Source organism: Malurus melanocephalus, unplaced genomic scaffold (genome assembly GCF_030028575.1).
Source record: "Malurus melanocephalus ecotype Western Australia unplaced genomic scaffold, MMel_1.1 scaffold_90, whole genome shotgun sequence".
In the NCBI taxonomy this organism is placed as follows: Eukaryota; Metazoa; Chordata; class Aves; order Passeriformes; family Maluridae; genus Malurus; species Malurus melanocephalus.
In genome coordinates, this window is record NW_026623322.1 from 2,052,459 (window position 1) to 2,068,864 (window position 16,406).

The 16,406-nt window shown below is 36.9% G+C and overlaps 1 protein-coding gene across 1 annotated transcript in view; it reads left to right on the forward strand.

Annotated features, from left to right (window-relative positions):
- The window catches only part of INVS (inversin), a 77,716-nt gene that overhangs the window by 30,533 nt on the left and 30,777 nt on the right, over positions 1-16,406 (forward strand). Inside the window, exons 3-6 of the mRNA XM_057368352.1 lie at positions 2,396-2,569; positions 4,746-4,913; positions 11,313-11,493; positions 15,060-15,169. Coding sequence (XP_057224335.1) covers positions 2,396-2,569; positions 4,746-4,913; positions 11,313-11,493; positions 15,060-15,169 — 633 coding nt within the window. The remainder of the gene's footprint in view (positions 1-2,395; positions 2,570-4,745; positions 4,914-11,312; positions 11,494-15,059; positions 15,170-16,406) is intronic.

Genomic DNA, 16,406 nt, shown 5'->3' on the forward strand with positions numbered 1-16,406 from the left:
GAAAATCAGCTGTATTTCTTCCAAGACTAATATTCTCTCAAATTATTTAATATCATCTTCCTCCAGTCTAATTACCAACAAATCATGAAATTTTTTTGCTAGTTTTTATTTTTCTTTTTTAATGGGTTTTATAATTTTTTCTTATATTTGCCTGTAAAATATAATGGTAATAATGAGTATTCTCATGCCTAGCTCCTTCCCGAATTTTTCATGAATTAATTCTGAGTGTGTTCTCTGTGGTTTAGGAGCTCTGCAAACATCGTGCTGTTCTGCCCTGTATTTCAGTGTATGCCTTGGTATGTGCCTGTGTATTAATGGGACCAAATCCTGAGGTTATGCTTTCCCTGACACCCAACAAAAAGAAAATATGTATTTGGTCACTTCTCCCTGTGAATGGTGTAATAGCCATGCTGTCTCTGGCAAGAGAAGTTTGCATTTTTAAGCAGGTTTATGGTAGTTKTTTTGGCAGACTTTTCTTGTAAGCTGTCGCTGGTGAGCAAGGACCAGTGACAATAAATGGTAGAAGCAGGAAGAGATAATTTTGTCTGAGCTCATTCATGATTTGCTTTCCCTATTTTGTATTTTAAAATAGAATAGTATAGCAGGCAAAAAAAAAAACAAACAAACAAAAAAAAACAACAAACAAAGCCAACAACAAAAAACCCACAATCATTTATTTTGGCTGTACCTGGTGAAATCCATTCTGCAGCCATAAAGTTCAGATCTTCCATAGCTATTGGACAAAAACTAGAACAGCAATATACGTAAAATATGCCCTTCCAATGATTATGGCTGCTCTGAAAAATGGAATTTGAATATTTTTTTATGCCCTGKCRCTGGATACTGTGGAGGCCTCTGGAATCCTGTGGCCTGTGTCCATCCTACCATTCTGCTGACAAAAGCGATTTRCAATTCTGAGTCTTATGAGATACCGAAGTGCCCCGGTTCATTAGCACTGCTTGCCCTTGTCTACTTGGTTACCTTTTTTCATTGTTTTTCCAAAGACAGCCTAAGGGGACTAAGTTAACATGCAGAATTTATAAAAGAATTGTAGCAGACTGAAGTATGTTAATTTGCAGGTAGTTTTATAAGCAGAAGAATCCAAAGACACGACTTCTATTGATTTGAGTGTCACCTTTCYTGTGTACATTGTCTAATAAAGCTTCATCAAATGCTTCAGCTTTTCCCTGAGTGGGGGAGAATTACTACAATTTCTCTTCAGAGCTTTCAATTTTCATTATGTTATAAGTAATGATATATATGTGGAACTGGCAGAAACTAGTATCTTGAGGAAACATTGTGAGCAAAATTAGGAGACAACAYACTCCTTTCACTTTAGGAAAGGTTAAAAGTTAGAGTGGGAAAAGARCAGGGGTGTTTAAACCATAATGACAGAAGATAGGTGCCAATGTTTTGCTTTAATGAGTTATTGCTCCAGAAGTTGCTGGTCCTTCACTSYAATTTAGCTGCTGAAGGTGATTTGRTAAACCCAATAGAWTTTGGGAAGTGGAAGCATCAAAACGTTGTGTGTAGCATCTCTCCTATATGGAAAATAACTTTCAAGCAAGGGATAGTAGCAAGTCAAGGCTGGCTGTGCTACTAAATCACTACAGCTTCTTCACGACTGCATGTTSATGTMTTTAATTTTTGACTGGCTTCTTCARTGGTTTGAGAAMTRAAACCAGATTGGGTTTTTTGGGATTCACCCTCAATTATTATATCATTGTATCATATTTATCATAGAAGCATTTCTATGTTATATCTTTTGAAAAGGTAGTGAAAACCTAGTGAAAGTCCTAGTGTGAAATATTTTCATTGTGTTGTAAAGCAAGCTGTCCTATCTGTTTATTTACACTGTAGACCAAAACTCTTACAGTTCCCAGTTTTGAAATGTGAGAAACAATCACTTTTTCATGTATTTTCTTTGTATTCGGATGTATTCAGATTAAATTTATCTTTCTGAATAATTCCTGGTAAATTTTATTACTTTCATTTTGAAAATTATATTCTTTCTCCATGTTTAGTTTTATTCTTCATCTGATAACTGTTTACCTTGCTGAAGCCAGTATGTAATGGTCTTATTTCAGTTTTTACTGATGTTTACTGAGGTTAAACAATTGAGAAACTCTCATAACATTACAGAATTTTTGGTAATAATGAAGCCTGTCTTACTCTGCTATTGGAATATGTGTATCTAATACAAAGTAGCASAACAGACCTAAAAATGAAGAGTTTGTGTTAATAAAAAAAAAAATTACATGTTTCCAAAGCTTTGAGTTGTTTTGCTGCAGGTATTTTTAGGCACTTTAATACAATAAATATATCTAAATATATCTAAGTATCATAATTGGGTTTGATAAACTGACATAAATTTCTGATATTTTTATTTACCCAGGGAAATTACCGCTTCATGAAACTTTTACTGGCTCGTAGAGGGAACTGGATGCAGAAGGACTTAGAGGATATGACACCATTGCATTTAACTACACGTCACAAGAGCCCAAAATGTTTAGCTTTGTTGTTAAAATATATGGCACCTGGAGAAGTGGATACCCAGGACAGAAATAAGGTAAAAGTACTGCTTATTTTAAGAAAATACTTGTAACAKCTTTAGAAATTGGTTTTACATCAAGCAGATCTGTGCAAAAAATTGTCATAAACTTTTTTTAGGTCTTCAAAGTAGAAATAGTAATATTTTCCTGGTGTTAATGATGTCAAAGTTCATTGTGCTGGCTCCACTGACATTCTTCTTGAGGGTTGTGGCAATAGAGGATTCAAAAACCATCCAAGGCTTTCCATAACATTGTGATCCTTGTTAGAATGGATAGCATGTGCTTGTCTTGCTTTACTTCCTTTGAAAAACCTCACATTTAGAATCCTTTAATGGTAAGAGTCACTAGAAAACTGTCTGTAATTAMAGCWGTTGTTCTGGAGAGGTCATGGTGAYTTTGTGACCATGCTAATTAATTAACAAAGATAGGCATAAATCAGCCAAAATTATTTAGCAACCTTGCCTGTTCTGCAGATTCCCAAGGCAGTGTTTAAAGTATGGCCGGATTCCCCTCAAAATGTAGAGCACTTTTCTCCCAGTTCATGTCATGAGTAGTCACAGTAGCAGAAATGGAATTCATGTTGGTGAAAGACGATCTCAGAGTCCAACCTGTTGGACCCTTTTGGGCACATAGCTTGTTGAGTTTCCTTGCTGCAGCTGTGCACATCAAGATTGTCACATACATTTCCTGAATATGAGAGAGAGCAAGTGTCTTTTACATCTACTTCCATGTGGGAAACTGACTGAAACTGGTTGTATGTGAGAAAAGTCAGTGAAGCAAGGCTATGTTGGCCTTCTGGTAACCAAAAGTTTCTGCTTTCATTGCAACTGTCAGTTTCCAGGGATACTGGTCAGCTCCATTTAATAAATAACACCCATTAAYTCATTACAAATTTCTACTGCTACAAGGTTGTGGTGGCATTTTGTGGAGCTCTTCTTCAGTGAATGCCAAGTCAAGAAAAACCGCTGTGCTATCTTATTATTGTTACCATGGTATTAAATGAACAGCTGGCAGCAACAAACATAAATAGGGTCCTTTTTGCCTTCTTCCTCTACAGAGAAGTTAAGGACRTGACAGTGAACTCACACATTCCATGTCACTGTTCAGGGATGCTAATCCAGGGTACTGTACTTCTATACACAAATGTCCTGCAGGAGTTATTTCTCTGTTTCCAAATGAAAGTTCTGTGTGATATTTAGCAGGGGTGAGTGGGTAAGAGAGATGGGGAAAAAAAGTAATCTTTATTTCACRACTCTCCATTASTTGGCARTTGGAAGAGGTGTGTCTGATAAATKAAATACTTGTGAATATGCCAACATTTTGCTGTTTAAGAAACTCCCACACATTGATTCACTTACATAATGATGAACATCAATAAAGCCTGTAAAAAGCCACTGGTGGTCAGAAATTGGCAACAGGAGCATGGTTTGCTTTTTGATGTTTTATTGGACTGCCATGGACATTAGATTCAGTAATATTCAACCTCAGAACTCTGAGTCATTACAGACAGTGAAGTCAATGCCTTTGTTCAAGATGAATCCAAGTCCAGTGTAAGCATTCAGTGCCATCTTTCTCTAGTGGAGAGTAGTCTCCTCTGCAAATTTATGTTATCCCAACAGATTTTGAAGTTCAGGAGGGACCACACTGTTCTCTGCAGTTGTTCTATAGTGCAGCTCTGGTGCTGGTTTCAATGATCTTTCTAACCTGGATGTTATTGCTTAATGCTAAGCAAAATATTTTCTCCAAGTCTGAAACTGCTGCACCAAACAGCCCAGCAGGGCAGTGGCATGGACATRTTCTCCTGCCATAGTCCAATAAATCTGTATATAAAGCAGTTAGTCTCCTACCAGAGAGATACTTATGTTCCAAGCATTAGGGCCTCTCAGTTTGGATCTCATGTAAAATGGTGTAACCTAGAGCTAATTCAGACCTCAGCAGCAAAGGTGTGTRATGATCTGCTCTTACTAAAGTAGATGGGACTCTCGTTCAGCTTTGCTTAAAGCCTATTTTCACAAATTTTGAGTTGTCATCCACCCTAGGTACATGTGCTCAGTTTTCCATCAGTCCTCTTTATTGAAGTGTAGCAAAAGATTACTCATTCACCTGTTGTTTGAAGCTGGTTTTGACCAGCTTTTTTTTGTATTTCAATTAATTTTCAACGTGTTTGTAAAGCTTGTGAAAACTGTGTTGCAGCAAACGGCATTGCATTGGAGTGCCTACTACAATAACCCAGAACATGTGAAACTTCTCATAAAACATGATTCAAATATTGGAATCCCTGATATTGAAGGAAAAATCCCACTTCACTGGGCGGCTAACAACAAGGACCCTAGTGCAATCCACACGGTGAAATGTATTCTGGTAAGAAAATCTGCTATGTATGTGTATAACACTTTCTGCCTTATCACTTTACTCCAATTGGAATATTTTTTTATGCTCTTGAGGTTTCTTATTTTGGTCCACTGACTCTTTGAAATAATTTGCTTTTCCTAATACCCAGAACTTTGTAAYAAGTAAAGCTAAATATTTTTGCTCTCTTGAAAAGGGTTTGTTTTGATTTCTATGGGTGAATGTCTTTGCTCTAATTCATATGATTAGGCGAGGAAAGGCTTAAAAGTTTTCATGGGTAAAATGGTCAGTGATATYGCTCACTTCTGTTGCATTTTGGGCTCTGATTTCTTTGGTTTGTGTCTTCATTACTTGAAGGTTTATATCTAGTTATCTGTACTGAAAAGGCTCGTTCAATTTGGTTTTTCAAGTTTGAATTCTGGGAAATATTTGATCAATTGTCCGTCAGCCCACAATCAGCTTGCTGAGAGACTTTCCACATGATTTTGTGTACAAATTTTATACTTTTTCCTTGGTGGCATCCTTTCTCTTTCTACAATATTTCAGTTTCATCTTCTGCAATGACAGCTAATAATGGATACAATGAAATCATATACTCAGCTTGATTTGTACCTTAATTTTTATTTTGTGAAAATCTCTGAGTTTCACTCACATGGAAAAATACAGAAGTCTCAATTTAAATTTTCTGTCATATTACTACAATCTTCATATATCTTTGCCTATCAGAGGTCTTTCAGAACTAGACACGTGGTTGATTGTACTCTACAAGACTTGCATGTCCATCTGCCTGATAAACTTTTTTAAATATGAAAACTTCCTTTGCTTTTCTTCAAATCACACTGACAATCTTACAGTTACTGATACTTCTTTTACTGTAAAAATAGTATTTGAAAAGTGTCCATTATTGAGATTGGGTTTCTATATTACTGCTGTTTATTCAGTATATTTGTAATTTGTATCTAGTTGTGAAATCATTTGTTACAAACAAAATTTTTGTCACAAAGTTTGAGTTTGTACCTACTATTCTGCCACACTGGGAAGTAAATTTGCTGCAAAGTACATAAGGGTCTCTCTATTTAACTGCAGACTTTTTCAAACATTAGGTAGTCAAGGCAAATATTTAGAAAAGTTGTGGTGCATTGGGCTCAGCCAACAGCCTCACACTCACGCAGCCACTTACTCACCTGCCCTCTTTCAGGACAGAGAAAATAGAAGGAAGGCAAGAAGACTTGTGGATGAAGATAAAGCAAAAAGTATAGAAAGCAAAAGCTGCATGCAAAAAAGGAAATCTGTTCACTCTTCCCRTCAGCAGGCAGGCATTATCCAGTTCCAGAAGAATGGAAAAAGAGCTTCAGCATGCTTAATTGTGCTTTGGAAGACAAATGGTGCAGCCATGAGCATCCTTCCTGCCCTCCCCCAGTCCCTGAGATTTGTACTGAGCTTGATATTATATGATATGAAGTATTGCTTGGGTCAATTTGTGTCAGATGTCCCAGCTGCATCCTGCCCCAATCTCTTGCCCACCTCCAGCTCATTCACTGGGGTAAGCAGGGGAGCAGGACGAGACAGGGCATGAAAAAGAGGAATCCTTGCTGTTCCACAATAGCCAGAACATGGGTGTGATATCTACAGTTTTACTCAYAAATGCAAACCCAGCACCATCCTTGCTGCTGCCAGCAAAGTTAACTCCATCTCAGACAGATGTACTACAAAAGATCAAGAATACCTGTCTCCTTACTCAAAGTGTTCTCAGAGATTCTCTTTAGGTAATACAGAAACATCAGGGTTTTTTTTAGTTTTTTTTTTTAGTTAGTTAGTTTGTTTTTCTTAAACACTGACAATTAAAAGAATCATAGAATAGTTTAAGTTGAAAGGAAACTTTTAAAGGTCATCTAGTCCAACCACCCTGTCATGGTCAGGGACATCTTTAAGCAGATCAGGTTGTTCAGGGCCCCATCCAATACTTCTCAGAACTGGGGAATCCATGTCTTCTCTGGGCAACCTGTTCCAGTGCCTCACCTCCCTCAAAGTAAAGAATTTCTTCCCAATATCCAATCTAAACCTACTCTCCATTTAGGATCATTCCCCCTTGTCCTGTCACTCCATGCCCCTGTCCAAAGCTTTCCTGTAGGTYCCCTTCAGGTATGGGAAAGCTGCTGTGAGGTCTTCCCAGAGCCTTCTCTTTTCCAGGCTGAACAGCCCCAACTCCCTCAGCCATTYCTTATGGGAGAGGTGCTCCATCCCTCTGATGATCTTGTTTGATCACTTGCTCCAACTGGTTGATATCCTCCCTGTGCCCCCAGAGCTGGTTGAAGTACTCCAAGTGGAGTCTCAGGAGAGCAGAGCAGAGGAGCAGAATCCCCACTCCCGGGGCTACTTTTATAGTTTTTCACATTCTTCCTGTTTCTAATGTGCATACCCATACAGTTAAAATTTTTATCATCTTGTGTCTTAACTTAGATAAYTGTGTTTCTAAGTTCATGAAAATATTGTTTTGTGCTGATACCAGTGTAAAAGGCGTATGGTCTGTGTTGCCTCCCCATTTTTAATCCCATTCAGCACAAACCCTGTCTCTGCTTTCAGGCTGGAGTCCATAAGCACTGTGCCCTTGCCCAGAGAGCAGTCAGGTATCAATGCCTGCCACTGCTCAGCCTGCACTGGCAGCCTTTGGTGCCTGCTGACTGAGTTATGGAACACAACACTGCTGTTGTTTCTCTCATGCTATCTTTGACACTGTCAAGAATTCCCCAGAAAATTCTTTTTCTTTAGTGTCCTACTTGGAATTCTGCAGTGCTGCTTCACAAAAACKTGACAAAAGTTTAGCTGCTGGTTTTATCAAGACCACAGTCTATGGTACTGAAACATAYTGTCTTGTTTTTCTGTACTCTGCCATTTCGTTGTGGTTGTTTGTTGTCTTCTGATTATAAATTCTTAAAATTRGGGGTCATCTTTCTGTCTGATATTTATTTAGTACATCATCCAATGGTTTTGCCAAAAAAAATAATTATGAGAAGAGCTCAGTTGAATGCTGAAAAAGCAGGTTGCATGTGCAGGGGTGACAGTTATGCACGAATTGGTTATATCTAATATTGAAAGCCACTAAATACAGCCAGAATGGAACTCAACATATGTAGGAAGTAAATATGTGAAGTAGAGAGAAACTCTGATCTGGAGATCCTCTCATGGCCAACTTCCTTTTCCACCTTTCCAGACTCACTCACTCCAGTGCTTGGTTACATGAAAAATGCTGGGAAGACTTAAGGAGAAAAAAGCAGAATAACGTTCCATTAATATGATGGAAGCAACCGCTTAGTACTCTCTGTCTGTTTTGTATCTCTTGTCTTTATTTATTCTTCATGGTAAGAGATGTGACATTTGTTTATACCACACTTTCCATTATTGCCAACAATTCCATTGTTCTAATTGCGGCAGAAAAATGCTAAGCTTCTGTTTCTTCAGTGTATTGTGCTTAAAATATTAATACARTCTGACAGTTTAATTATAGCTAACCAAACCCACTTAAAATCTGAAGAAATTATACTCATGAATGTAGGCAGAAAGAGGCCTAGAAAATTTTAGTTTAAGTGGCCAAAAAATTCAAAACACACAAGTCCTTTTAGACTAGAATATAAATAGTGGTTTTGTCATTAGAAGATTCTGTACCATTTTGCAAAAATAACACTTTTGACTATGGGGATATTTCTTGGCAACATCAGTGACAATAAGCCAGGAGGTTTAGGATTCATTTATTTATTATGTTGTTGTGCTTCTGGAAGACTTGAAAATTAGCTGTCAGGATTACATCAGCAAATTATAAGTGAAGAARCATTTGTTTTCTTTTGTTTGTCCATTTTGTTCAAACACATTTTCCTCTGGTGGACTTAGAATTTCAGTAATAACTTTGGTGCCTATCATAATTTATGTTTAGCCATTCTTAAAAGTGATTCTCATGAAATGAATTTTTGCAGTAGGCTCTGTACTCCCCCTGCTGAGCTCTATGAATAGACAAAAAGTATTTTCAGTTAGCTTTCTCTTGAGAATTATTGAAGTTAGGGAAGAACATACAACTTTTCACTATAGTCAAAAGCTTATGAATGCTTATCAAAAGAAGCATTGATTATTGTGTTTTGGGCATGTAAAAATGTTAACTTTTGTGGTTTTAGTTGAGAGTCACATTTATGAATTTTTATGTTTTTAATAGAKTATCTTTTATTTTACTAGTGACTACATATGTTAGTGAACTGCAGTATGTTTCAAGATTTGGGCAGAGAGGAGTCTAATCCAAGTTCAGCAAAGGCAAATAGAGAGTCCTGCACTAGGGGAGGAATCACCCTGTGCACCAGTAGAAGGACCTCGGGTTCCTGGGGCACAGCAGGCTCTCTGTGAGTGCCCTGGGGACMAAGAAGGCTCATTAGGAAGAGCATTCCCAGCAGGGTAAGGGAAACAATCCTGCCCTCACTCAACCCTAGTGAGGCCACATCTGAAGTGCTGTGTCCACTTCTGGGCTCCCCAGTKCAAGAAAGACCAGGAGTTACTGGAGAGGGTCCTGYTAAATGCTGTGAAAACAATGARGGGAATGAAACTTCTTTTTATGAGGAAAGGCTGAGAGCTGGGACTCTTCAGCCTGGAGAAGAAATAACWGAGAGGGGATCTTGTCAATGCWTASAAATASCTTAAGTRTGGAWGTCAAGARGWTGGAGCCAGGCACTTTTCAGTGGTGCTTGGCAACAGGATAAGGGGCAATGGGCACAAACTGCAATATGGAATTTCCATCTGAATTTGAAAAAAAAGTCTTTACTGCARTGAAAAGTGGCTGAGCATTGGAACAAGCTGCCCAGAGAGGTTGTGGAGTCTTCTTCTCTGGACACACTTGAAACCCACCTGGGAATTCTGTTCAACCTGCTCTAGCTGAACCTGCTTTGGTAGGGGAGATGGAATAGATGATCTCCACAGATCCCTTCCAACACCAACCATTCTGTGATTCTGTGATTTCCATTCAGTATGCAAAGTAACACTTTAGTTCTAGAAAACATACATTAATCAAATATTAGGRGGTTTAAGTTGACAGTGTAAGAAAATAAACACTAAGGAACAAAGAACTAGGGCATTGTGGAGTTGAAGTTACAAACTGCTGTGTTAACTTAGCCAGATTGTACTTAGAAAATATAGTGAAATATGGGGAGTTTTGAGGTTTTATTTATCCTTTACATGGAAAATTTAGAATGTACAGCTTTCATCAATTAATATTTAGATAGGAATCATAATTCTGGGATATCCTGACTTCATTGTGATATATAGTGTGGCTCTGTATTTTCAGGATTGCTTTTCTCACTTATCATGTGTTAAAATCCTCTCTAGTGTTGGAAGTTAAAAATCTCAGGACTACATTCCTTTTTAATTTTGCCCAGGGTTCTCATGACTTCAGTGAATTGTTCTGAATTGTTGGAGTTAGAAAAGCAGACCACTCCTTCTCGTTTACTTAACTCTTGTTTTGACAAYCTGCTTCTGCTCAGATGTTTAGTGTCCTGCATCCTGATTTTCTGTTTTGTTGTTTACCATTTTCTTTAGTGATACCTCATTTTTCAGGAAAGCTAATAAAATGCTTATATTTCAGGGACCTTTGTGATATTTGCCATTTGAGGATCTCTCAAATGCTAAGATGATGTTTGTTTGTGCCTCTTTTGCCATGAAGAGAAATCTGTACAGAAAAACATTTGAGAAGTTAAATTACCAAAATGCAAAACTGTATAGTTAGGGACCTTACATGAAAGTAATTTAGCATATTTTTTAAGTTGATGGAAAGTCAAGTTATATCTATTAATGCCTATGTTACATGATCAAGTGGCTAATCATAAAACTTTAAAAGACTTTTAAAATTCAGAATGAAATCCATTAGAAACAGATGCATTTGTTAGAAGTACTCTCTAATTTCTGTCCCGTCAGCTAGAGACCTAGACTTCTCTTTCAGAAGTACTTTGGGGGTAAAAAATGCTAGAGGAATATTATAAGGAAAGTCATAAAATTAACTTGTGCAACAAGGGGAGTGCTGTAGAAGAAAATTTGAAGATACATATGTAACTTGCAAACTATGTAAGAAGTTCTAGTTATTTTTATAACAGCTGGAGTTAATATTTTAAAGATCTGTGTAAGGAGCCACTTGCACAGCAGACTGGTAAAACTATGGGGTATGTACCAGAAATGGGGTCTTGTAAAATAATTAAGCATAAAAAAAAACATTCCATGAGAAATACTTCAAAGTAGTCTCTACTATAATGAAAGTATTTGGTTGTAGAGCTACATTCTACTGAACAAGGACAGTTTATCTGTCKAAATAAAATCTGTGAAGATTATAGAGATTTTCTCTTCTGTTTAAATATMTTTTWAATTATGWTGTTTTTTTATTCTTTAAAGGAAGCTGCACCTACAGAATCTCTGCTTAACTGGCAGGACTATGAAGGCCGAACTCCTCTTCATTTTGCTGTTGCAGACGGGAATGTAGCGGTRGTGGATGTCCTGACCTCCTATGAAGGCTGCAATGTGACATCCTATGACAACTTGTTTCGAACTCCCCTCCACTGGGCAGCCTTACTTGGTAAACTGGGCAGTGCTGAAGTCACTTAATCATTAATTAACTATACTGTTTAATCTTAGTCTAATTTTTATTTAATTCCAGCCTGGTATTGTGATAAGTAATCTCYTAGAGCAATAAGAGTTTCTGCTTGACCAGAGTTAGAAGTTTGTTTGTAGACTGCTTATTTTAGCTTCAGATTCTCCAAAGCATTGTAAAATTCATTCAACTACTTCAGCAGGTTATATATGCTGATGATTTAAGAACAGGTAGTGTATATTGAGATTGTTCTTGTGTATGCAGCTTTGATCATAGGCTAAAAAAAACCACTGGTACTCTGGAACTGTCGTGTCTGAAGTGGGGCGTGCACAGCCCAGCATGAAAGCAAGATAAACTATTGAAGTGCATGGAGAAAATGTCAGAACTTCTGTTTGGTTTTTATCTCAAAAAAAAGAGAATTAATATTTCATATATGKATTTAAGCTGGCATCCTCATTTGGTCCATGTGTAAAATGGTCACTTGGGGTTTGCAAGATGCCTGAAGCAGCTGTGCTGTTCCACAATGCAGAGTGGTTGATGGTGGCATCATGACTCTCGTGCTCACTTTCAGCCTGTTGTGATATATTGCAGTTTGTGTGGGCCAGGTTGAGTGGTTTTATGATTACATTATCTCATCTTCATTAAACTACCCCTCACAAACTAAATAAATGACATAAGATTCCCACAAAGAAAATGCAGACACTCTGATAATGCCAGCACAAGTAAACAAAATCACAGAGTTGACACTTCTTCTATTCCTATAACCTCTTCGTCAGACACATTATGACAATTCAATCAGATCTGACAAGTTTTATTTGGATAGAGTTTTTCTCTGTTCAGATTGTTACCCTGAGACTCAGATGCTTTGTAAATTGTAGCCTTGCACTAAAAATGTGAATTTTTTTCAGGATTTACAAAAACGGGATCTTTGCAAAACAAATTAAAACCTGATTAAATGTAAATAGTCTAAATGCAGGGAAACACAACCTGTAAAATGAGAGCCATGAATATAACATAATTTAGAAAATTTACCTGCTATTTCCATTCAGGAGGAAAAATTAACCACCATGTATTGGACAAAATAATCTTCAAACAGTCTCTCCCCTTTTAACAGGCTTCATCCCAATGATCCTTTGGGACACTACAGACAAAGAATGCCAATAACAGAATCAGATGTGCACTGGAGCGAGTCAGTACAGCTCCAGTGACAATATACATGTAGTTTGAATATGTTTATTTAAAAAAGAGAAGTGTGTTCTCAAATTTGCCTGAGTAGGGATATTGAATTTTTACAGAGGAAGTGTAAAGCATTTTAAGTGTTGTAGGATCAGCTTTCCAAAGAATAGTCATTATCACTCGGTTCTGTCCAAGCAGCAAAATTTATTGTGTTTTGAAATTGAATGTATTTAAGAGAAAACATTTCCTGTTAGAAAAATGGCTTGTCTAATCACTGTGGAATAAATGGGGGAATATGTGCCAAGACCTCCAGCCTATTTTGTGAGCTTCATGAGGTCTCTAAGTGGCATATGCTCTTTGGGAATTTGTGGTTAGTAAATCATTATTAATTTTTAGGGTTCTGGTTTTAAGTKGACTACTGAATGTTCTGTGTAGATCTTAAAGAGATTAAGATATTACTATATAGRTTAACAGTGGGAGATTTAAATCAGTGCAGGGATACTGCCACAAGTTTTCTTAGATGTGATGGATTGCATGTGACTGCATCTTAAGGGCATTGTTGCTCCTCTTACCTTTTCTTTTGCGTAGATRAAAGTCTCAGCCAAGTTGCATCTCTGCTAAATAAAAGTACAACAGAAATGACAGATCTTGACCTCAAGAAATGAGTTTTAATGTTTACATTAATGRCCAAGTGAGATCTACCTTTGCACCAAGTTATTTACTGCTACACCCAGTACAATTTTTTTTTTCTCAACTCCCTCAAGCCTTATTCTCATAGATAAATTAGCTAGACCTCCTGTCCTGTTTTCCCAGTTACAGAGTTGGGTTCCTTTTTACTAGTTGTCTATCTTAAAAGTTCAGGAAACCTTTTTTCAGGCTCACTACTCCTATGGTTTTTTTGCTAGGATTACACTCCAACCCGGTTTATTCCGGTGCACCTCAATTTACTTCTTTAGGTGGGAATAGCATAGCAACATTATATCTCTTCTTTTTGATGTTTTGTTTTCTGGTAGGAAGGGACAGAATAATGGGATGTTCTGCATTCAAGCTTCTCTTAAAGGTTAATGGGAAAGCAGAGCCTTCCTGTACACCCTAAGGCCCCTAGAAAGAAAAAATGCTCACATAGTTCTTCATCGTTTTTGACTCAAGTTACTGTTTTCTCTCATTTCTGGTACTTCTGTTCATATAAAGTCTTCAAGTGCCATTTTGCCAGACAAGACTTGCCTCATCCTCCATGTCTGARGTTTTTAAGAGCTACAGACCACAACTGTAGCACAGCTTCATTCTGTAATTGTTGGTGTTTTCATTCAAAATACCAGGAAGGTTTACCTACCATTTTCATTTATTCTAAAGCAATTCAAGACAGCTGTGCAAAAATAACAAGCTGCACTGCAAAAATAACAAACTGATTGCTTTTCTGACATACAAGGTACTGGGAGTTTTCACCTGTAAAATCAGAGTGGTTTTGTAGTATTGCTTAAAATTCCAAATCATTAAGATACTTTGTGAGCTGCATATCCCTACAGAGGCAAGCATATCAATGGACTGGTTGACTTCAATGGCAATATACTGAATTATGTCTTATTCACTTCACAGACAGGAAAACTATAAAGTTTACCACCACTACCATCCCCCCCAAAAAATGTTGTGATTTTAATCTCAAAACATTTTAATCTGTTCTTAAGGAAGGAGTTGTGTGTGAGCTTGTTTATGGCAGCTGGTAGTAGACTAGCCTCTGATTCTGCTGTACATTTTCAGTTGAAATTTTGGTTAAGTGAAGAATTTACACTTAATTTCTGTAAAACAATGTGATGTATGATGAAACTGTCAACGTTGGTTTAGCTTGTCTTTTAATGCAAATGGAAAAATGTTCATCAGCAGCAGCCTCTGCTTGCTTTACTGTTTCTGACGATGTTGTCTCAATTGAATTATTATAAGCTTTTTCTGGAGCTATTAAACTAATTCATTACAAAGTTACTATCTTACTTATCTGGCCAGTTACCACTGGTTTCTTTATTTAGGGAAAAGCTCTAGTGATTCCTRTTAAAAGAAATTTTTTGTTTATAAGTGAATCTGATTTATAGATGCCCCCTAAAAATGACAGTACAGAGTATGGTACTGGAGTACTATTGGGAAGAAAGTACCAGACTTAACAATTCAAATATCAAGTCTTATGTTTCTCTCCTATGTTTAGACTATCATGACTACAACACAAATATATTACTATTTATTAGAGTCTRTTCATTTTCTTCTGTTTTGTTTGAGTTTAGTGTTTTTGTCTGTCTGGGKTTTTTTTTAACCTTTACTTTAASCTAAGCTTTTTATTGACTTCAGGACTTGATACAAATTTGGGTTTATTATATTATTTTTCTCAGGTCATGCGCAGATTGTCCATCTCTTGTTAGAAAGAAATAAGTTTGGAACCATCCCATCTGATAGTCAAGGTGCAACACCCCTACATTATGCAGCACAGAGCAACTTTGCTGTAAGTACCGGATACCCKAAATGTGAAGGAAAGATATTTTGCTGAAATCTTCGTAGTTTAGCAGTGTGTTTGAGTTGTTTCTGAAATCATATAAACACAGTGTTGTTGGCATGAGTTAATTCAGAGTTTTCCTATATTATGTGATGCAAATGTGGTTAATTTCGAAGTATTAAAAAATAGGTTAAAAAAACCCAACTTTCTGTACAAAGAAAGGCTCTTTGAGCTATATGTTTGCATCAGAAGACACAATAGTTATTCAGATACTTCAAAAGAAAGCAAAATGACACCTACTATTTCACATTTCTTTCAGGTTTTAGGGCTCATTATAATGAAGTATAAGCAGTTGTAAGGTATCTAGAGTGAGATGACCTGTAGCAGTATTTGCACAGCTGCTGCAGGACCRGTCAAACCAGTCTTTGCATTCAAGAAGGTGATTAATTTATGAATATTTGGCATTATGAATGAGCTGTTGTCTTGTGAAGCATAGCTAAAGAGTTGAATGCCTTTTGTCATAATTCTTCAGGAGCACGATATTTAAATTTTTTTAAAGTATTTTTTAAACTCAGACAACAAAGAACGTTGGTTTCTCAGACAGCTGAATTCTTACACTTTGGTATAATAGGTAATTTTTTTTTTCAGGGCAGAATCATTTACAGCAGAGCCAGGTATAAAACTCAGCACTTCAATGACTGCTGGTCATAGATGTTGCAGAAGTAGTTCTCAAGCACTGGAAATTAAGAAAGCTTTCCTTCAGCTTCTCCACCTGCCATAGTTTTCATATCCTCCCTTTACAGAAAGGGTTGATTAGTGCCTAATTAATGTAGTAGTTAYGTAGTCCACATTGTGACATTTTCTTAGCAGGGATAGTGATTTGGGTCTTTCTTGCGTACATGTATGTCAACAAGGAAAATAAAAAAGGAAAATTTAAATGCCCTTGAGAACAATTCAAATTAACAAGTCTGGAAGTGGTACTGAAAGAGGGAACGGACCAATGTCTTTGCTTCCCTGTGAGAGTGAGTTTTGGGGGTTTGTTGGGGTATTTTTGGAGGTGGTCTTACTGGGACCATCTAGATATTTTTTTTAATTCATCCTTTTATTGAAGGATATCTTCTCTGTATGATCTTCACTTTTTTAGAGAAATTTTTATTGATGTTGATTTTTGTCCCTTATGGGCTGTGTACAATTTGTGCCTAACTCACACATCTAAAACATTTGTGTTGTAAAAGCTTTTTCTTTC